This window comes from Xenopus laevis, chromosome 1L (genome assembly GCF_017654675.1).
Source record: "Xenopus laevis strain J_2021 chromosome 1L, Xenopus_laevis_v10.1, whole genome shotgun sequence".
Classification (NCBI taxonomy): domain Eukaryota; kingdom Metazoa; phylum Chordata; class Amphibia; order Anura; family Pipidae; genus Xenopus; species Xenopus laevis.
Genome location: NC_054371.1, coordinates 108,011,086 through 108,034,793, shown reverse-complemented (window position 1 = coordinate 108,034,793; position 23,708 = coordinate 108,011,086). Strand labels below are relative to the sequence as shown.

Below are 23,708 nucleotides of genomic sequence, written 5' to 3'. Positions count from 1 at the left end.
GCTTTCAAAATTCGGTAATATACTGCCGGGAGTTTTTGCTGTACAGAAATCCTAAATCTCCCTAAAACTATACATATCTGGTATTGGCACGTTCGAGAGACATAAGGCTTTCCAAATCAGTTGGATTTTCATCCCTAAAATGAAATATTTTTCTGATATAAATTGATATACGATGAAAAATGGTAATTTTTCATTTTTTTTTGGTATTTAGCACTATAAATTTTTTTGCACAGGTGGAAATACATGAAAACTCAGGCAGATTTAGAAAGCTCAGTTTCTACCGAAAAAAACAATGTATAGTTTTCCTAGGTAAACTATAGGTTTCCCCTCAGAAAATGCCCCTAAAGTGAGAGAGCACAAAATGTTTCAAAAACGGCTGGCATTTCGCGTAACCAAAATGTGAAATTCTGCTGGCACTTAAAGGGTTAATAATCAGAATATACAGACTGCATTGGGTCTGTGGATACAAATCTAGTCAGGTTTCCTATAAAAATACACATTTTTTAATTAAATTATATTGGAGATAGGTTTCTTTTTTCATTAAAGTAAAAATGGGATATATTAAAGTTGCTGCCCATCATCTTCAAGTTTGGTGTATTATAGGGGCCCTAACCTGCACAAGGCTTTAGCAAATGTGCTAAACTGGGGTAATTAAATTAGGATGATCAGATATACAGTATTTAAAACAACCTTTAATACCTGCAAAATTCAAATTATTATATACTCAACTAGCACAGGTAATAATGAGCACAAAATATGTATTTATGTAGACTGGATTTATGGACTTTATTGAATAAAAAAAATTGTGTGCAGAAAACATTTTGTTGTACTTCACAACCATCCCCAGCCTGAGCAAAAAAATAAAATATAAGCTTATGCAAACAAGGCAGCTGCTCCACATCCAGGTTCTGCTTCAAATCCACTTTACTGCAGGTTTTTGTCTTAAGTTCAGTCTTCAGCAACCAAATCTTTGATTTTGAACTGGTGGGAGATTACAAGACGTACATCATCCTGTAAAAAAACACATTTATTTTTTCATTCCGCCTCATTGGGACTAGTTGTAGCAGGAATAATCAAAAGCTTAAACTATGTAAAGTCCAGTGTTGTGGAAATTATTCACTCAGTTGTGTGCTGAACATCTCTTAGAGATAAAATTTGCTTGTCTGGAAGAGGAACTACCCTGAAAATTTAAAATAATCTTTCATCATGGAAACAAGAAATTCTTTGGTTGCATCAACAGTTTAGTTGCATCAAATAAGACATGCAGCAAATCAAATAGTTGAGATTTTAGGGGGGGGTGTGTATGTCAAATACTCTTTTGACCTGTTAAACAGAATGCTTGGGGTTTTCCAGATAAGGTATGGAGATCCAAATGATAGAAATATCCCTTAAGTCTGCTAAAAATTATTTAAACCCAATAAGATTAATTAAATATTAGATTAATACAAGGTAGTTTTTTTTACTGCAAATGAGAAAAAGGAAAATTATTTTGCACTTTTTAAATTATTTGATTAAAACTGAGTGTATGGAGACAACCTTCCTGTAATTCAGAACTTTCTGGATAACAGGTTTCTGGAAAACCAATCCTATACCTGTTCACCAGTGGAGGGGCCTTTCCTAAATGGCTGATTTTTCTTTTTTTACGGTTAGGGAACATTTTAATGATGTGTTTTGCTAGTGCCAATAAAATTGCATTCAATATATTGCTTTCCATTACTATAATCAGTTTTGACTGAAAAATACCCTCAAACTCAAATTTGACATGGAAAAACCAACGCAACCTTTGATAAATAACCCCCTAGTGTACTGTAACATACACCTGCAATTAGCCTGCCTACTGCCTTAAATTTTGTGAGAGTGCTAGCCATAGCTTTAGGCTAAACTTCACTGGTAGTTTCTATAAAATTCAAAGCTTCATATAAAAATAAATTAGAAGGTGGCATTATAATAGGCCATATTAACATTACCACAATTGACATTTCCTCCAAAGTTGGAATCAGGGAGAGCAGCCCTCTGTCTTTCTTGCTACCTTTCCAGCTTTGTATGGGTATCCTGTTCGAAAGCTAAGCCAATAAACATGAATTGGTTATCCAAGAGTGTGCATTCCCATGCATAACAAGTGTAATATCCTTTTAAACACTCACATTGTAAGGAATGATATGAGGGGCAGTGTCCAATGCAACAGTCTTAGCCAAGTCCCTTTGTAGAATACCTAGGTCCTTCACATAATGGCCTTCGACACAGACACACTGATCCTGAAAGAGTCTATGCCTGGTATAGCAGAGGATGAGATGCATTTGAGTGCCAGGCAAAAATTCCATGATCAAGAAATATATATATATATACATATACATATATACACACACACACATATATACATATATACATATATACATATATACACACACACACACATATATACATATATACATATATACACACACACACATATATATACATATATACATATATACACACACACACATATATACATATATACATATATACATATATACATATATACATATATACATATATACATATATACACACACATATACACACACATATACATATATACATATATACATATATACATATATACATATATACATATATACATATATACATATATACATATATACATATATACATATATACATATATACATATATACATATATACATATATACATACATACATATATACATACATATATACATATATACATACATATATACATATATACATATATACATACATACATACATATACATACATATACATACATATACATACATATACATACATATACATACATATACATACATATACATACATACACATACATACACATACATACACATACATATACATACATATACATATATATATATATATATATATACACATACATATATACATACATACATATATATATATACACATATATACACACACACACATAACAGAGCACTATATATTTAAAAAATAAGGCACATATAAATCAGTTAACACACGTTGCTATGCAGTGCAACACATTTGCACTGTGCACCAGTAAACACCAAGAAAGAAATTTAAAGTTTACAGACAAGTAAAATAACCTTTAGCACGTATTATACATCACATAAGGTTTTCAAGTCTGTATTTCTGTGTCCAGGAAAGCTGGCCACTCTGCATATAGAACAGTAATTCAAACAAATTAGAATTAAAATCACCTAATAAGTTTTTTATGAGGATCCAGTATGTCTAAGATCTTTTCGGCATATTCCTTCTTCGCCGTTGTAAAAACAAATATCTGCATGTAGGAAAAAATATTAGGAATTTCATTTTTGTATGCAGGGTAGTAATAATGAAGAATAATGTCCTGCAAGGATAAGTAATGCAAGGAGGAGTGTGGCAAACCAGTTCTCTTGGTCAAAAACAAAGTAAAACATTCCCTCTCTTCTCCAAGGTTTGCCATGACCATTGTATTCACATTTACTAAAGCAAATGTGGTTCTTTATAAAAATTAATTCATGCACATACTTATTTTGATGTGCAATTATTCTCTGCGGGGCTTCATCCATATAAAAAAAGGAAAAATAAAAGACATCCCCTAATGATGCAAGGCGCTTAATCGATAAGTCACTTAATAAATGCGAGTAAAATCATATACAGTCCAATGTTTAGTTTATTTGTGCACTAGTTCCAGGGCTCAGATTTGTGGGAAGGTAACAAAGGCCAGGGCCTAGCGTGGCAGTAGTTTAGGGATGACATACCACATAGCTGCATCCACATTGGTTCTGAAGCACTGGGGAAATGCAGGAGATTTGACATTTAAATTTCCCATGCACCAATCCTTGTGTTCTTGACCTGAAGAGAATTTTCGCATGTGCACATGTCAAGGGGAGGGTAGTGGGGGCGGGCCTAGGGGGCACCCAATGAGTAAATCTGGTCCTTAATCCAACCACTTTCTGCTGGTGAAAAGGTAGAATTTTTTTCTACTTACCTTAATTTCTATTTCCAAGTCACTGTCATGGCAGCATTCACCAACATGGGTTATCCCCTCCCCTTTTGGTCATTGGACAGGAACAGAAAACCTCCTCTACAAAGCCTTTGCCCTCCCCCTCTCCACTGTCTTCGTATCCAGCATCTGAAGGGTGGGCAGTTGGTGAATGCTGCCATGACAGTGACTTGGAAATAGAAATTACGGTAAGTAGAAAAAATTTCTACCTTTGCCAAGTCACCATGGCAGCAATTCACCAACATGGGATCTACCAAGCAAAAGAAGGGAGGGACACATTGTCTGCTGCATAATTTCATTTTTTAATGGATTCATTAATGAACAACAGATTGAAGGATTTTCCTCCCAAATCTAGCTTCTTGGGACTGTAACACATCCAACTTATAATGCCGAACAAAGGTTGAGGCTGATGTCCATCTAGCCGCCTTACAGATCACCTCTGGTGGGGCCCTGGCTTCTACCGCCCAGGATGTAGCAACAGCCCTGGTTGAGTGAGCTTTAAGGTCTCTGGGAATCTCCCTGCCAGTCAACTGGTAAGCTGTCACGATGCAATTAATTATCCATCGACTAATCGTAGATTTAGACAGAGCTTGACCCTTCTTTGGGCCTCTTGGAATCAGAAAGAGTGTCTGATTTGCGCCAATTCTTTGTTTGCTCCAAATAGTGAGAGATTGCTCGCACTAAATCTAGTGTATGCCATTGCTCTTCACGTTTCGTTTTTGGCTCGGGACAAAAAGAGGGTAAGACCACCTCCAGATGCATGTGGAACTGAGAGATCACTTTCGGAAGGAATCCAAACGAAGATCTCATCACCACTTTGTCGTGGAAGATTACGGTGTCTGGCTCCTTTGCTGAGCGGGCATGGATCTCCTTTACCCTACATGCTGAGGTGACTGCCACCAGGAACAGTACTTTTAAGGTTGCATGCCAATCTGAAGCTTTTTCTATTGGCTCGAATGGTGAACCCATCAAAACTTTCAATATCACTGGCAACTTCCAAGGAGGGACAAGCGGCTTTACATATGGACGAAACCTCTTCAACGCCGCAAAAAATCTTACAACCAAAGAATCTTCAGCCCAGGTTTTACCATTCAAAGCTGACAAGGCTGATATCTGGCCTCTTAATGTACTATTACTCAGGCCCTTCTCGTATCCAGAGAAAAGGAAATCCACTATGTGGCATGGCTTTGGATGTATATGCTCAAACCCTTTGGACTGAGCAAACTGCACGAATCGATCCCACACTCGATAATATTGTGATGAGGTAGAAGTCTTTCTGGACTCTGAAGGGTCACTAGGTCTCCTCTAACCCCCTTCTCATACAACCTCTGCCTCTCAATTTCCACACCGTCAAGGACAGGTGTGCCACCTCTTCGCAGAACACAGGACCCTGTGACAACAGATCCTGTTTGACTGGCACTCTCCACAGTTTCTCTATCGCCAACTGACGCAACAGCGAAAACCAAGGCCTTCTGGGCCAATGGGGGATTACCGCTATCACTACGGCACCCTCCTGATCTATCTTTTTCAAAACTCTCCAGAGCATAGGAAATGGAGGAAAGACATAGGAGAACATCTTGCTCCAATCCTGCAACAGAGCATCCACCGCTGTGGCTGACGGGCAGGCTCTTCTGGAAAAGAAACTGACATTTCTGGTTCAAATTTGTTGCCATCAAATCGACCTCTGGTCTTCCAAATCTCTGAGTTATTTGGTGGAAAACTGCAGAGTTGAGACTCCACTCCCCAGGAGCTAGGACGTTGCGGCTTAGATAATTTGCCTGCAAATTCTGGACCCCGGGCACATGAAAGGCTACTAGTCCTGCTAGATTTTGTTCTGCCCAGAACATTATTGGAGCCAACTCTTATTAGGCTGGGACTTCTGGTTAAAAAAAAACCCCCCTGTTACGGAATACAGCCTGGGTAGGCACTCCAACAATCCATATGACCGAAGGACAGGAAAAAAAAAAACAGTGGAGAGGGCAGAGGCTCTGTAGAGGAGGTTTTCTGTTCCTGTCCAATGACCAAAAGGGTAGGGGATAACCCCTGTTGGTGAATTGCTGCCATGGTGACTTGGGAAATTTCAACTTACCACACTGCTTTTCTCTAAGCCCCCTCTTAATATCTGAAACTTTGCAGAATGTGAAAGAGGTAGTTCACCTATAAGTTAACTTTTGGTATGCTATAGAATGGCCAATTCTAAGCAACTTTTCAATTGGTCTTTATTTTATATAGATTTAATTATTTGCCTTCTTCTGATCCTTTCCAGCATTCCAAAGGGGGTCACTGACCCCCATCTAAAAACAAATGCTCTAAGGCTAAGGATTTAGTGTTATTGCTACTTTTATTAATTATCTCTATATTCAGACCCTCCCCTATTCATATTCCACTGTCTTATTCAGAGCAATTCATGGTTGCTCAGGTAATTTGGACCCTAGCAATCAGATTGCTGAAATAGCAAACTATTACTCTACATCATCATACTAAGAGTAATTGAAAGGTGAACAACCACTTTAAAGGAATTGTTCAGTGTAAAAATAAAAACTAGGTAAATAAATAGGCTGTGCAAAATAAAAAAAAATGTTTCTAATATAGTTAGCCAAAAAATGTATAAAGGCTGGGGTGACTGGATGTATAACATCATAGCCAGAACACTGCTTCCTTCTTTGCAGCTCTCTTGGTTTCCACTGATTGGTTACCAGGCAGTAACCAATCAGTGACTTGAGGAGGGTCATATGGGTCATAACTGTTGCTTTTGAATCGGAGCTGCATGCCAATGATTAGTTGCAAACTCAGTGAACAGTTATGTCCCATATGGCCCCCCTTAAAGTTGCTGACTTAATCTGGCCATAGATGTTGAGATTTTTAAAAGATCCGATCCTCGTGAGACCACGATTTTCTCGGAACGATCGTACGAATTGTCCATCAACTAAAAAGACCAATTTGCCATGAAAACAAGGGTAGCTGCCGGCTTGGCCCTGCAAACATTGATAGATTGCACTGGGACCGACAGATTTTTTTAACCTGGCCGATCAATTTCCTGACAGATGTTGGCCGAAAAACCGTAAGATGTACGATCGTTTGAATACCACTAACTGCACGATAATTTCGAAAGATTGGTTGGACTTCGCTAAAATCGGTTGTACGGCAAGAAGAATCGTCGCAACTATGGGGAGCATAACTCAGAGAGCTGAAAAGCAGGAAGTAGTGTTTTACCCAGTTTTTACACTTAACTGTTCCTTTAAGGATATTGGGTTATAAAATATCTGTACTTGTGTCACTAGTAATGGAAGATTGGGCTAGTTGACAGTGGGCTGGCTAGCAACACTGGATGGAAATGGATGCTACCTTTGTCAGCAGTAGCTGCATTTGTGAGAAGAGTTGACTTGAGTGGCAAAGTTGCTTATTTAAAAGTTGACTATGTACAGGTATGGGGCTTGTTACCCAGAATGCTTGGGACCTGGGGTTTTCCAGATAATGAATCTTTCTGTAATTTGTAACTTAAAGGGATACTGTCATGGGAAAAAAAATTTTTTTCAAAATGAATCAGTTAATAGTGCTGCTCCAGCAGAATTCTGCACTGAAATCCATTTCTCAAAAGAGCAAACAGATTTTTTTATATTCAATTTTGAAATCTGACATGGGGCTAGACATTTTGTCAATTTCCCAGCTGCCCCATGTCATGTGACTTGTGCTCTGATAAACTTCAATCACTCTTTACTGCTGTACTGCAAGTTGGAGTGATTATCACCCCCTCCCTTTTCCCCCCAGCAGCCAAACAAAAGAACAATGGGAAGGTAACCAGATAACAGCTCCCTAACACAAGATAACAGCTGCCTGGTAGATCTAAGAACAACACTCAATCATAAAAACCCATGTCCCACTGAGACTCCTTCAGTTACATTGAGAAGGAGAAACAGCAGCCTGCCAAAAAGCATTACTCTCCTGAAGTGCAGGCACAAGTCACATGACATGGGGCAGCTGGGAAATTGACAAAATGTCTAGCCCCGTGTCAGATTTCAAAATTGAATATAAAAAAATCTGTTTGCTCTTTTGAGAAATGGATTTCAGTGCAGAACTCTGCTGGAGCAGCACTATTAACTGATTCATTTTGAAAAAAAATTTTTTTCCCATGACAGTATCCCTTTAATGCCTTAAGTTTGTTAAAGGTTTGGTCATAAAGACATACAGTATGCCAAGACTACTTGTTTATGGAAGCATCTAATCATCAGCCAAAAGTTTAGTTGGTATTTCAGTGGGTCAAGTCTTACCGATCAGAACAAACATGATAAGTTGATGGTTTAGAAGTAGCCATGGGTCTGAGTTTTTAAAAGGAGATATCCTTATAAGGTGGTTCAGAAAGACTTTGATAAGTCTAGAAAAATGGATAAGAACATGCTGTTGTATGGATCATACTAGGAAATAAGTTTATTGCCATCCCTTTAATTCACAGGGACAGTGGGACTACATAGGTTATTGGGATAGTAATTCAGTTTAACATTGAAGGAGTTGTTTGGAGCCTTTCCAACTAGTGATGGGTGAATTTATTCGACAAGCGCAAATTCGCAACGAATTCCCGCGATTCGCTTCCGGCAAATACATTTGTGAAACTGCTGCAAAAATTCGCTGGCGTCCAAAAAAATTAATGTGCGCTGGCGTCCAAAAACGAGATGCCGGCGTCAAAAAAGATGCCGGCGGCATTTTGTTAATTTTTCACCTTTTCATGGGAAATTCTCACATTTTTCAGTAAAACGTGACAAATTCACCCATCACTAATTCCAACTCAACTGAAGGGGTGAAAAATCGGTGATGGATTACGACCATCAAGATTAATTTTGTATAAATATTCGCTAATGTATGCTCTAGGGTTGTATGTAAGCAAATCTAGTTACAGAAATGTCACACATATTGTTGGCAGTGGAACCAACTGAAGGCTAACTGATTTTTCTTCTACTGGATTTAAAATTCAATAAGGGTCCTGTGTAATGCTTAGATTTCACTTGTTGTGAAAATTACACACAAATTGCTTTCCTGATCTAAAACAATTTCAAGACCAAACCAGCACCCAGCCTAAGTATATCCATGAATCAATCAGCATAAAGGCTAAGCAAAATTTAATCTGCTTACCTCGTACACTTTACAAAGAGTCTCAAGGAATTCTATAGCATGAGGTCGAAGCTTCACATAAACCTGAAAAAAAATGTTAAGTTACCTTTGAGGCATTTCTTTAAATCTATGGGGAGTAATGTCAAGATTTAAAAAGCAAAACATACTTTACAGAAATAAATTGCCATTAGTCCTGCAAGCCCCTCTATAGACTGTTAAAGGGATATTGTCATGGGAAAAAAAAAATTCAAAATGAATCAGTTAATAGTGCTGTTCCAGCAGAATTCTGCGCTGAAATCCATTTCTCAAAAGAGCAAACAGATTTTTTTATATTTAATTTTAAAATCTAACATGGGGCTAGACATTTTGTCAATTTCCCTGAATGTGTCTCAGTGGGACATTGGTTTTTACTATTGAGTGCTGTTCTTAGATCTACCAGGCAGCTGTTATCTTGTGTTAGGGAGCTGCTATCTGGTTACCTTCCCATTGTTCTTTTGTTTGGCTGCTGGGGGGGAAAAAGGGGAGGGGGGTGATATCACTAATTTGCAGTACAGCAGTAAAGAGTGATTGAAGTTTATCAGAGCACAAGTCACATTACTTGGGGCAGCTGGAAAATTGACAATATGTCTAGCCCCATGTCAGATCTCAAAATTGAATATAAAAAAAATCTGTTTGCTCTTTTGAGAAATGGATTTCAGTGCAGAATTCTGCTGGAGCAGCACTATAACTGATTCATTTTGAAAAAAAGATTTTTCCCATGACAGTATCCCTTTAAACAAATAAGGCCTAAGTGAGAACTTTTGTTTTTTAACCACACATAGGCCTCCCCCAGGGAGAACAGAACAACTGAAATTACAATTTTAGTAAGGAGCATCTGCAAACATTGTTCTATACATTTTACATTGCTGGCACTGAAGTTGTAACCAGAACAAATGGATGGCAATATATCAGTTATTTGTAGTAGAAGTATCAGAAGCTGCCAGCATGTGAAGGGATAAAAAGAGTATAATCACACTTAACCAGATTCAAAAGATGTCTTTACAGCTGCTCTTGACCAACCACATGATTTATGTGGCCTAATCTATTGGAGACTACACATTTAGTTTGCATGGCAGTTCACCAATACAGAAAGAAATAGATCCGCTGCAAAATAAAAAAGATTTTCTAATATAGTTTGCTAAAAATGTAATCTGTAAAGGCTGGAGTGAAAGGATGTCTACCATAACAGAACTTCTTGCTTTACAGCTCTCTTATTATGCGACTTGAAGGGAGAGGCCACATGATGAGTTTGCTTTTGTAACGGACCTGCATGCTAAGGCAAAAGCAAATGGTTATGACCCATATGCCCCCCCCAAGTCACCAAAGGGTTACTTACCATTATCAAGAGAGTTGCATATCAGGAAGTTGGGTTCTGGCTATTATGTTAAGACATTTGCTCACTCCAGCCTTTATAGATTACATTGGCTAACTAAACAACATTAAAAACATTTTTTTATTTTGCACAGCCTATTTACCTAGTTTTTATTTTTACACTAAACAATTCCTTTAAATATTTTAACTACAATGCAAGCCCCTTTTCCAACCATTAATTTTAATGATCCCATTTAATTATTTTGTTGGGCATCGATGTACAAACAGATGTTAAAAAAATCAAAAGCATTTCCCAGTATTAATAAAAAATATCTGAAAAATATGAAATATCTGAAGAATGATCTATTATAACAGACCTTGTAATAGTTGTCCTGAAATGGGATAAGAAATGTGAAATCTGCACCACTGAGAGGGAGGAGTGAGCTATCAATTAGGATTTCATCCTGCAGAAGAAAAGAAGATGACAAGAATAAACTTTCAAGGGTAGTTTTCAGTCAAAAACTTTTCTAAATAAAAAAAAATAGCATTTTTCAGGGTTTTGTTAATAAAAATTATGCGAGGTTTATTAAACCCTGTAGCTGGAAATAGTTGAATCTGAAAATACTCCAACTAAAACCTGTTGAGGTCATGTAAAAGTTAATGGCAGAGGTCCCTTGAACCATTTGAAGATGTTAATAATCTTCATTATGTTCGGGTTTTCGGTGAAAAAGTAATCAAAATGCTATCTTCCTTCACCACAATATTAACTGTAGGCTCTTCAATTTGCAAATAAGCCTTCCATACATGCCATAATTCCAAAAAGAAACTGCCCACACAACAAAGGCATAGGAGGTTTGTTTTGCAGAGGAGGAAAGAATTCAACAGGCACTTGTAAACCTCTAGTTTGGTAGTGCCCGAGACACTCAATAGTCCTGAAAAGTTTGACAGCCAGAGCACTCACTGCCGTTCATAAAAATTTCTGATCTACCAAGTCCAGGACGAGTGTGCTTTCTGGAGCACTGCGAGTTTTAAATGGAATATCCTTCATTTTCTGTCGCTGGTCACATGGTGTTTGTTGGATATTGCAGATAAATTTGTATCTAAAAAAGAAATCCAAAAGAAAAATAAGGCCCTGACTTCACCATTAATGAGAGGATAACCAAAATACTACTGGAGCCGAGCATGCAAAGGTAATGCGGGGGGAGGGGGAAATGACAAATACTTAGACTACACAGAACGGATATGAGAGAGTTTTTTTTTAAATTATTCTTTTATTGAATTACAAGGGTAATTGCTGGCCTCCAAATTACTGTGCAACACCTAGTAGTATAAGAATCAAGGTTTAGTAACTCACTGTCAATTTAATGTTCAACATTGCATCATTTGGTCTGATCCTTTATGGTGTTTGTGCAGGGTCAGCATATAATTACTCTCATGATATCCAGAGGGTTTACTGGGTTGGCGAACATTGGCTCAGATTTGTTAAAAAATAAATAAATGTACTCACGGGTTAAAATCCTCTCTGGTTTTGTCAACAGGAATATGACTGAAATACAGGCGGTTTTTGGTAGGAGCACTGCAGTCATCTGCATATGAAGGAACAGTCTGACTTATGGCAATCAGAACTTAGGAACAAGCATATTTTTGCATCTGATAATTTCAGCTATTACTATATTTTTGTATAAACAGGTCCTAGCCCAATTCATATGTTCAGCACATTGTTACTGGGGACACACAAACAGGGGTGGATCTCTATTCAGCACACCCTTAGGTTAAGGACACATGGGCTGGTGCCTTGGCTTTTGAGAAGATGATTCACTCATATTTGCTCCCTCATGTGCCATGTGTCTATGTGCCAACAGGCATGGGAGACACACAACAAATATAGGCTCATAAATGAATATTCAAAAAAAAAAAAAAAACGTACAAAGGTGTGTAGTGAAATCTGCACACAGGGTGACACTGGGCAGAGTGACGTGAATGGGAAGTTATTGGTTTTTTACATCTAGAGTGACTGGCAACTATGCAGCCTGAACAGCATCAAAAAAAAATCCTAGGCCTTCATGGCCTGCCTAAAAATCTGGACCCTTTCAGCAGAGCTCTCTGCCATGTATCCCTTGCTAAGCAAAGGAACATTACAATAAAGCCATGTGCACACCTATAGTGACACGCAAGACCTAGGAGCAGGCAGGGACAATATTGGTGGGGTGGCCTGTTCTAATGGGCCTCTCAAACCTTCTAGCACAATCAAATACATTCTTCACTTTCTTTTAATAGAGAAAAAAGCCAACTTGAATAAAAGGCAATGACCTGAGTCTTCCTCCTGAGTGGAGAGGTAGGTGAGCACTGGAGTGTAGATGCTGGACACAAGATCCTGTTTTCCAGGAAAGGGATCATCAAATTGAAAATGAACTCTCACTGATCGCTCTCTCATTGGGGTCCGTAGATCTGTAGAAGTTGAAGACAGTGAATTGAATTTTCTCTGCCAGAGTATTTACACGGCAAAAGCATTCTTAGTGACACTAACCTTAAAGAAATACTGTCATGGGAAAAAAAAATGTTTTTTTCAAAATAAATCAGTTATTAGTGCTGCTCCAGCAGAATTCTGCACTGAAATCCATTTCTCAAAAGAGCAAACAGATTTTTTTATATTCAATTTTGAAATCTGACATGGGGCTAGACAAATTGTCAATTTCCCAGCTGCCCCAAGTCATGTGCTCTGATAAACTTCAATCACTCTTTACTGCTGTACTGCAAGTTGGAGTGATATCACCCTCCTCCCCTTTCCCCCCCAGCAGCCAAACAAAAGAACAATGGGATGGTAACAAGATAGCAGCTCCCTATCACAAGATAATAACAGCTGCCTGGTAGATCTAAGAAAAGCACTCAATAGTAAAAACCCATTTCCCACTGAGACACATTCAGTTACATTGAGAAGGAAAAACAGCAGCCTGCCAGAAAGCATTTCTCTCCTAAAGTGCAGACACAAGTCACATGACTGGGGGCAGCTGGGAAATTGACAAAATGTCTAGCCCCATGTCAGATTTCAAAATTGAATATAAAAAAAAATCTGTTTGCTCTTTTTGAGAAATGGATTTCAGTGCAGTAGTCTGCTGGAGTAGCACTATTAACTGATGCATTTTGAAAAAAACATGTTTTCCGATGACAGGATCCCTTTAATGTCAAGAGTTTGGAGCAGGAATAAAACCCCACTTATACAAGTATATAAGTATATTTGTTTAGAATATTTTTTATCAAAAGTGTAACCAACCCTTTTAAACCCTTTTGTAGAGCATTAAAAAAAAAAAAAAAAAAAAAAAAAAGTGTTGCTCAGTGCCCCTTTCTCACCACATCAGAAAACTGACCAATATTTTCCAAAAAATAAAGCCTAACTACAGAAGTAGGCTAACAATGTTGTACATTATGTGTTGGGCTTTTATACCAGCCCAAGGCAACCACAACCCTTTAGCAGAGACGATATGTGCCTCCAAATATGCCCCAGTAGCTCCCCATCATCTTTTCTGCCAATTCACTGCACATGCTCTGTGCTACTGTTACTGAGCTTAGGGACCGACACACAGTATACTGTATATACAAAATAGAAATGTCAATATAAGGCTGATTAGTACGTAGCTTCTCAAAAGCTGCTCAGAGCCCACTGAGCATGTAAGTGTCCCAGACATTTTCCAAGATGACGACCCCCTGTGACAAGTTTGAAGTACTGGATAGTTGTTGCTATTGAGATGCTGAAACTTTAGGCAGGTGAAATAAGTTCAGTATATAAAATATGCCATTTTTTAGCCATAATTCATTTTTAAAAAATTCTGAGTATATATTTTTTTAGACTATATTTTTTTCAAAACCATGACTGGAATAAAATCCCCATTTAAAGTACCAGTGCCTGGGTTGTATTCATTGTTTAAAAGAGAAACAGTATAGAAGAATACCTTCCTCATCTGGAGAATTCAAGCAGGTGCTTGTCTGCCGTGTCGTTGTCTTCTTTCCAAAGGTTCCTGCTGGTGTACAGGGAGATTTTGGCTGCACCTGTTCAGAGAAATTACTATACAAGTTTCATTATTCCAAGTAAAGATTACGTTCTACCACAATGCTCTATGGCAATGCTGTCCAACTTCTATGGTAACGAGGGCCGGAATTTTTCCAAGATACATTGTGGAGGGCCGATAACGGAAGCCAGTGTTAGCCACTCCCTGTCTTTAGACCACACCTACTTTAAACCACACCCATGTTACCAAAAAACCAAATGGTTGGTGCTCACTGCAGGGATCAGGGCAGGAACTAGGGGTAGGCAGCTGTCTAGGGCACCATCATTGAGGGGTGCACTTTTTTCAGCGTTTATTTAATTTGTTTCAGTAATCATGGTCACCCATATGTTTGCTGTTGCTGCTGGGCGCTGGCACAGGTACATAAATACTTGGGGGCAATATAATGTAATCAAATTTATTTTTGGCTGCTGCTGACACAGGTAAAGATTGGGGGCAATATGATGGCTGCAGGAGGGCTGTATGATGGATGGCTGCTGAGCTTGCTTGCACAGGTACAGGGGCAGTAATATAAATGAAAAAGTGTTTTATATTTTCTTGCTTTCTTTATTTAAAAACCATCATGGTAAGGAGGGAAATGGTAATGCAGGTCAGGGGGCACTGATTGAAGCTCTTGCCTAGGGTGCCAAACTACCTTGTGCCTGCCCTGGCAAGGATGTCACTCATATGTGAAAAAAGCCAAGTCATATTAAGACATACCCTTAAATCCATATGCCTCCTCCTCCCCTGTGTATAATACAGTACCCCATCATATGATTAAACACTTTAGGGGGCACTAACAATAATTTTCAAATGCTAACAGACCCCCAGAACAAATACCAAAGATTGGCAAACACAGGGAGCATATGGAAGGCAGAACAGAGCAGGAGACCGGAATCAAGACCACTCTAAAACGTACTACATACAGTGACACAGTGCTGGTGCCCCATTAGCATTTTATATAAAGTGTGAACAGATGAACAATGTGGGCAGTTTCAGTCTGGGTCCACAGGTGTGAACAGTACAGGCCTTTAGGGGATTGAACAATAGAGGTGTCACAAGTGTGAACAATGCAGGGGATTCGTTTGAATTTGAGGTTTAAACAATGCAGAGGTCAATTAATCTTTGTAGTGATACCTTTTAAAGATTACATATGGTAAGCAAACACAGCAGGCAGACTTTGATGTGGAGGGCCACATGAGGGGGGGGCCCGCGGGCCGCCAGTTGGACAGCCCTGCTCTATGGTGTTTAGGAGTGTTACAGCAAGAAGAGTTGCCAGATCTGTCATTCTTTAGATTTTCATCTAACAAATTTAGGGGGTTATTTATACAAAAAAAAAAAAAAAAAACACGAATATGAATAAGAAAATGTCAAAATCCTCAAAACTTGCATACACTAAAGGAAAAAACCCTGAAAACCTGTGCCATATAGCCTTTTTCAATTTCTTCCATTACTACAAAGCAGCTTGTTGATATGAACTATTGTAGTGTATCTGAAGAAGACATCAGTTTTACCAATGCAGAGCAACAGTCCATGATATTTTCTTTTCATTACTTTATAACACTGTTATAAAGGTTACTGTTCCTTTAATAAGTTAAAGGAAACAAATCTGTAAAAAAGTTTGCAGCAAAGAAAGTTTTTACAATTATACGACAACTTACTCTACACTGCCGTGCCAGTTTTTAGATGGCAAAGTTTGGCATTAGTCTTTACATTTTTCATGTTTTTTTATGTTAGTAAGTCCAATACACGATTGTTAGCATTAAAAAGTTTGATTTGGGGAAATTTAAAAAAAAAAAAAAAAAAAAAAAAAGGTAATAAATCAGCCCCTTAAAGTACCTTAGACCACCTCTAGAGAGTCAAATCAACTAGCGAAATGAAAGTCAACCAATTGAAGTTTATGATGCATGATATTGCAATCATATACTTTTAAATTTATTTATTTATTTTTTTAAGACAAATACTGCCTGCAATATTGGTCTAAAATCTTGGAATAATAGCTACTATTAAATTTTAGCTAACTTCGTATTTAAAAACAAAATAAAACACATAAAAACAGGAATTTGGCCTGCAAGGGTTTTCTGCTACCCCTGGGAACATCATTAAAAGGAGAAATCAGCTCCACGGTGTGGCACTGCGCGCGACAACTTTTTTGACCCTCTTTTTATTTTCAAAATGTTGGGAGGTATGGGTAAACATGAGGAAGGTTATCAGATCATATTAAAAGACAGAACTTTTTTCTAGAAAGATCAGCCAATTCTAATTAAAATGCAGTCAGTGAAAATTAACAGCTTATCAGTCTAGCAACCAAGCTTTCCCCCATAAACAGAAAAACAAAGGGGTAGGGTAGCCATACTTTTCCTTTGAGGATTACTTTGCAAATGCACACATACAAGCATGGCAGCATTATACAAGTTTTCCAAATTATCACTGCATTAAGGGTAAAGTATAGAGTTTTAGGGTTAACAAAGAAACCATAAAGCTGAGCATGCCTTACCATTAATGCATTACCCTGCAGCACGCGTTCAGTCCTTAATCAAAATAGTTTGTTGGCAGTACATATTCTATTTGCCAATAGTATTTATTTTAACATTCATCCTCACTACATACAAAGCAGAGTCTTTGTTTACTGCTACACAAAAAGGCAGAAACAATTTCATAGGAAAAGTCCTAGGTTCGATCTAAAAGCAAGTAACAAGCAGACTCACCCTCTTTGGTATGCGGGCTGCAGACCGTGGTGTTTTGGCACTATTACCCTCCGATTTCTTTCTAGGTGTATGCAGATCCTTCAAGGATAAAGTTGGGATTTTACGTGACCTCAGAATCATTTTCTAATTGAATCAAGGGATTAATTATGACAATATCAAACAAAACAGAAGCAGTTCTCCTTTATAAACTGTTGCCAAGACAATACAGTTTGAGTAACATCTGCTGAGAATTTTGTCTGAATTCAGTAGAACTGCTGTGAGCCAGTATCAGATTGTGCATTCCAATGTTACACTATAGCAGCTGTGGCACCTGGCTGGTCAGAATTTAAAGATCTGTTGGAACACAGGTGCACCAATCAAACTGAGTGATTAACTCACCTGAGCACCCAGGGAATTTATTCTACTTAAAGCTTTACAGAGGGGAATTCATAAAAAAACTCATAACAGCCAATCAACAATTAGTTCTGCAACAAGACAAATCATAGCTTAATTGGAAATGTACTTTTCAGGTACTTCTCTCTTTGCCTTCTTTTACATACTAACTACTAATTCTGCAGGAGAGGTTATGTATTATGTATTCAAACATGGCGAATTCCACTTTTGCACACTGTTGCTATATGTGTGTCCAGCATACCAAATAGAATATATTTCTGGCAACCTCATTTTAAAATAGTTTTTGGACTGACTGGTAACAATGTAGCATATCATATTACATGTCTCAAAGGGCAAGTAACAAAGTGTCATTGAAAATGATTTTCAAATATTATTGCAAATGGTTTCAGTGTGCAGTGCAGTATTCCAATTCAAACTGCTGTGATCATATTAATTGTATATTGCCTATATCTGCAAGGTTCCCACTAAATACATCTCATTGTTTGTTTGCTCCAGGCCTGTGTCAAAATATGTGTATCTGTGGGCCCCACAGCAAAAAACCTGCTTTACCAATATATGTTGAAAATGCTCATTAATTAGGGCCTTATGTGGCCCCCCTATACCTCCTGTGCCCCCCTGTAGTTATGCCTCTGGATGTTATAGTGGCTGTTATGTGAAAACCATTATACAAAAATAAAAGCAAAAGAGCCTTAAACTGATCAGTTCGATTTGCGTGGTAGCCAGACAAGAGCATCTTCCCCAATATGCCTACCTAATCCAATTGTTGGGCCTAGGATCAAACCACATCTGCTACCCAGCGTGTAAAAGGGTACAATGTAAATATTTAAGTAATGGTTAATACATATTTTCAGGTTGGCTACTAGGGAGCCAGACAATAACAGTTGTAAGGGAAAGACCCCAGTGGGTGGAGAATAGTAAGTTATATAAGGGAAGGTTTCAGGAAGTGATTCTAGAGTGTGTCATCGAAGCAACATGAGCAGAGGGCACTGCAGCAGTAAAGTCATCTCCCTGGAAGAGGTACTGAGCCTAGGTAGTGTGAGGCCTAGTGGTGTAAAAGCACCCTCTAGGGAATGTAAGTGAGAGAGAGGTAACTAGCATGGGCAGCTGTGGCCCCAACTATAAGTGAGTGGGCATAGTGTTCTCAGTCGGAATCCTACCAGCCAGGGTTTAAAGGGGTTGTTCACCTTTAAATGAACTGTTAGTATGATGTAGAGAGTTATATTCTGAGACAATTTGCAATTGGTTTTCATTTTTTATTATTTGTATTTTCTTTAGTTATTTAGCTATTTATTCAGCAGCTATCCAGTTTGCAATTTGAATAATCTGGTTGGTAGGGTCCAAATTCCTGTAGCAACCATTCATTGATTTGAATAAGACTGGAATATGAATAGGAGAGGCATGAATAGAAATATGAGTGAGAAAAAGTAGCAATTACAATATATTTGTAGCCTTACATTTGTAGCCTTAATGGGGGGGGGGGTCAATGACCCCTTAGAAGGGGTCATTGACCCCCCATTTGAAAGCTGGAAATAGTCAGAAGAAAAAGGCAAATAATTTAAGAACTATAAAAAATAAAGGCCAGTTGAAAAAAGTTGTTTAGAATGAGCCATTCTATAACATAATGTACACTTAAAGGTGAACCACCCCTTTAAGTGGAAAGGCTAGATCTGGATTGAGCCGGCCAGGGCCCAAGATGGGTGCCTGTGAGTGTGTGTCCCCCCTGGCAGTGTGCTGTTACGGGCAATGTTCTGCAAAAGGCTGGGAGATTGAGCCCTGTGAATGTGCTACTGTTCCGTTGAAGGCCATGACAAATAAAGAGAACATGATTGAACTACAACTCTCTGCATTGTGTGTTTCACTGAAGGTTTCCCACACACTAAAGGTCGGGGTACATTAAGGGTTCACATCGGGTTATGGCACAGGAAATATTTGCCCCCCCCCCCTTAGAGGCACGGTCTTCAATCTTAACAACTCTTTTGAAAGGTCAGTTAGGGTTAGATTTAAGATTAATGCTTATTTCACATCCTGAACAGAAGATAGCACCAGGGAGCACCCTGTTAATCAAATCCAAATGTGCTACACGTATGAAGCTGCTCCTGTTAGCATTCAACCAAATGTTTCTGTGTGTAGAACGGAGCACCACTTTCACATCCTGGACTGTCAAAATCTCTTCAGTCCAGGTGACACTGATAGGCAGGGCAGGACTTTCATCAGTGGGGTAATCTGGGTATCCAAGAGGAATAACAGTAGTTGCCCCTGGTGTACAGAACTGTTAGTTTGAGTGATATAGTTTGCACTTTCTTCTGTCTATATAAACACTGAATATGATTTCTAGATGCAGCATCAGCAGATAAACAAGCTGGCAACAGTGTATTGTTTAAAAAATATAGTAAATATTTTGAAACAATACACTGTCGCCAGCTTGTTTAGCTGCTGGTGCTGCATCTAGCAATCATATTCAGTGTTAAAACATTTCCCAAACTCTATCAAGCAGCATCTCTGAATACATTTGGCTTGCAGCTTCTGCTGTGAACATCTGTTTAGGAGTGAGCAAAGTACAATGTGCAAAAGAGGTTTCCTGGGACTGCTAAATGTAGGGGTTTACTGGCAAGCAGCTGGTGATCACTGTGATGTTAGTGTATATATTGGTTGGTTCTGTTTAAACATACATGTGCACTTTTTATTAAACATCATTCCCATGAGGTTACACCAGTATTTTAGATAATCACTTTATGCTGTCAGTGTCCCTCACCTGTGGATTTTACATTTCTGCTTGCAGAGCTGTTTTGTAATGCAGCAATTGCTGGAGAGACATTGGGCTGGATTTATTAAAAATTAAACTGGGAATTCCTGATGGATTCCTAATAGTTTGAAATTTATCTCAGTTATTTACACTTTCCTGACAGCAAACTTTTCAACTGATAATTACAATTACCTTAAAAAAGACTTTGATAAATCGCCCAATTCGTTTGGATGAGCAGATGTTTATTCAGTTCAGCAACCCAGTTCTTCCCTTTAAATTAGATTAAAGGATTCCTCTTAAGGTGGCCGTAGACATAGCAATTATGATCTTTCCTAGAAAAGATTGTTTCAGCACACACGTCTAGAGCTGAATTGTCAGATATACAGGTAGAAATAATAGCCTGTATCTGACGATTCAGCACTAACAACGGTGATGTTCTGTTCAGGTGCTTTCAAAGGTGCCTGATAAAAAAAATTTCCAGCCAGCCTGATCAATGAGCCAACTGATATCCAAGTCTTCTGCTGAATTTGGTCCCACCATACACACTCTGGATATTGTACGAAAATTTGTTTTGTATGATATTATCGCTGTCTATGGCCACCTCACCTCTGTTTCAAGTTGATGGTGGTACTGTACATAAAGCAATAAATATAAGGAGGTAAGTACATATTTTATATAACTGTAAATATCCAATTTGATCAGGGGGTGGCATCAGAACTTAAGTTTGGACTGTTGTTATGACTTCCTTGCAAGTTCAAAAGCTTTTGTGGAACTGTTAAAAAAGGTGCAAAGTTTGCCCAGGTGTAGTAACCCATAGCAAACTGTTCAATTAGGAGACCAGTATATTATATCTGCTGGTTGCCTGCTAAATGTAACTACAACTATATCAAACTTTGCAACCTTTATTACATTTTTACCTAAGAACATATATGATGGAACTGGTTTAGAGGAGGAGCCTCTTTATGTTTCTTTATATTTTAGTGGGCATTTGTCATTGATATTGATTGTTGGAGCTTGTCTCAGAGGTGAGAGAAAGTTAGACTGAACAGTATTGACAACTCTGTTTTTGTTGAGGAGGTGGTAAGGGGTAGTGAACCCATAGGGAAGCCACAAAGGGATATAGCTTTTAGAGGTTAGGTTCGTTCTGGGAACCTGAGGTGCTACAGGAAAGGCAGCAAAGCAATTCAGCAGTGTTTCAACTCTGAAGAGTTTACAGGGGGATAGCATCTGTCTATGATATTGTCCCCTCAATAGCTTTGCCAGCTTTTCCCTGGGCTATAGTCAACAACAGAGATGAACTGATAAAGAGAGAAAAAAACGCTGTGAGTGGACAGAGAGAGTAAGGCTCAACTCCCAACTAGCAATACTGACACGTTCCTATAAAAATCATAGCAACATGTCCATATCAAAGAGAGGCTGCACGAGGAAAATATTCAGCATGCAGCACCTCCTTGATACAGACACGTTCCTATGATTTTTATTGGATTGTGTCAGTATTGCTTTATGTATATTATCGAATGGCTGATTATACTTTTTCACTATTTGCCTTCATCTTAATAATTACAGCTTTCAAGTGGGGGTCACTGACCCCATCTAAAGAACAAATACTCTGTAAGGCTGCAAATGTATTGTTATTGCTACTTTGTATTACTCATCTTTCTATTCAGGCCCTCTACAATCCTGGCACGCCCAAATACCTCTCAAGATGAACAGAGGTAGTTGCTCCCATGGGGACACATGCTGGATCCTTTCACTACCCTCCCACAGGTAAACTCACCCGGGGCTCACACAGAGCTGGAACAGGCATCCACAGCGATTAAATCCTCAGACCACTCCTGGGTGTGAGTACTCACAAGCATCCTTTCAAATTCCCATCCGCACAACTCCCAGCACTATTCACAGTGTGAGCACACAAAAGTCCTCTTTACTAAACTCCAAGCTCTAAACCCTGCATGGATGAGCTTACCAGGAATTTGGGGCCATACCCCAAACCCTACAGGGGCTCTCTCAAGTTCTTCCAGGACCCTACATCTTTGCAGCAGTTCTTGTTCACTCTGTTCTCAGTGTAAGTGAACTCCCAAGCCTGAACACATGGCTCTAGCTATATGAAGCAGTTACGCACCAGTGACACCTTCTGGCCAAATCCGGTATCTGCCAGGGCACGCTGCATTGGGCAAAAGCACTCATTCCCCCCTCCTTTCAATTTAGGTCCAACCCGTAGCTGGCCAAGCAGGGGATTTTCCACCATGTGGTACTTTTAGGACCACAGGGAAAATTAGGCCTATGGATCCTTACATTTATCTATATTTATGTTTACCAATAATATTTTCAATTTGTGATTTTTTGATGTTTGTGAGAATAGTTTAGCTATTACTTACCTAAAACCCTGGGCCAGTGCTCCTATCAGCACAAAACTGCACCGGCCCAGGGTTCTTCCAGCTAGCAGCACAAATCAATCCTCTTTCGGCTTCTTCTTTCTTCTCGCGGCTGTGCATGCACAGTTGAGCGAAAACCGAACTTTAACTAAAAAGTCGCCTAATTCTTTCTACTGCGCATGTGTCTGCCCTGGAAATTTGAAGAAAAAAGAAGCCGGAAGAGGATCGCTCCATGGTGCTTGCTGGTAGAATCCCAGGCCGGTGCAGTTTTCTGCTGATAGGAGCACCGGCCCTGGCTTTCAGGTAAGTGTATACAATCACTTGGGGGGTGCCTAAAATTTGGAACCCCAAGTTCAAGAAGACTTTCCTTCTCCTTTAAAGCTTACACAAGGTAAGTCACAGCAGACTTTCATGTGTGTGTGTAGGGGGGGGACACACAAGGGACAGCACTGCTATAGAGGAAGCAGACCACAGGGTCTGGGTCCCCCTGTTCCCTGGCCCATTTCTGACCCAGGTGTCAGTGGGCCCTCCTGCTTCTAACCATTTGTGATATTATTTATTTGGATTTCCAAAGGTACTGTATATTATGCTGGGGCTTCTGTAAATCAAATTATATCACATGTTGGGGGATGCTGGATTAACTTGCTAGTCATAGTCCTATAGAAAAGATCACCATTCTATATTTTGGGACATTGCTGGTAGTCCAAGTAAGATTGTATATTAGGGATTGTTGTGTTATTATATGATGGGATTTACGGACAGTCAAAGGTTATTTCTATGCTGGGATTGCTGAGAGTCATAGCACTAGTGGTTGTATAACCATGACACAATGGCTATAGATAAGGCAGAAAGCAGTTGGGAATGTTGCTTAGCAGAGGAAGCTCCCATTGTTGTATCATCAATTTAAGTGCGTTCACTAGGAGTTGGGTTGCTTTGCTGGGGGTTAAATGGAACCTTTCACCCAGACATAAAAAGTGGTATAATAAAAGTG

At 38.9% G+C, this 23,708-nt stretch overlaps 1 protein-coding gene across 1 annotated transcript; it reads right to left on the bottom strand.

Annotated features, from left to right (window-relative positions):
- Window positions 1-761: 761 nt before the first annotated feature.
- Window positions 762-17,518, bottom strand: XB5962940.L (provisional ortholog of CTD small phosphatase like 2 L homeolog). Its single transcript, XM_018254662.2, has 11 exons — window positions 17,207-17,518; window positions 14,406-14,502; window positions 12,769-12,906; window positions 11,966-12,044; window positions 11,447-11,558; window positions 10,836-10,922; window positions 9,130-9,192; window positions 3,218-3,297; window positions 2,145-2,271; window positions 1,968-2,063; window positions 762-1,011 (listed from the first exon to the last, which is right to left on the bottom strand). The coding sequence occupies exons 1-11, from the start codon at window positions 17,324-17,326 to the stop codon at window positions 949-951; spliced, it is 1,062 nt and encodes a 353-aa protein (XP_018110151.1). The 5' UTR covers window positions 17,327-17,518; the 3' UTR covers window positions 762-948.
- Window positions 17,519-23,708: the final 6,190 nt, after the last annotated feature.

Coding starts and splice junctions, on each gene's coding strand:
- XB5962940.L (XM_018254662.2), bottom strand. CDS start 17,326: ATGATTCTGAGGTCACGTAAAATCCCAACTTTATCCTTGAAGGATCTG. Junction 14,503..17,206: donor CAGCCCGCATACCAAAGAGG/GTGAGTCTGCTT, acceptor TTCTCTGAACAG/GTGCAGCCAAAATCTCCCTG. Junction 11,559..11,965: donor ACCAGAGAGGATTTTAACCC/GTGAGTACATTT, acceptor TTTCTTTTTTAG/ATACAAATTTATCTGCAATA.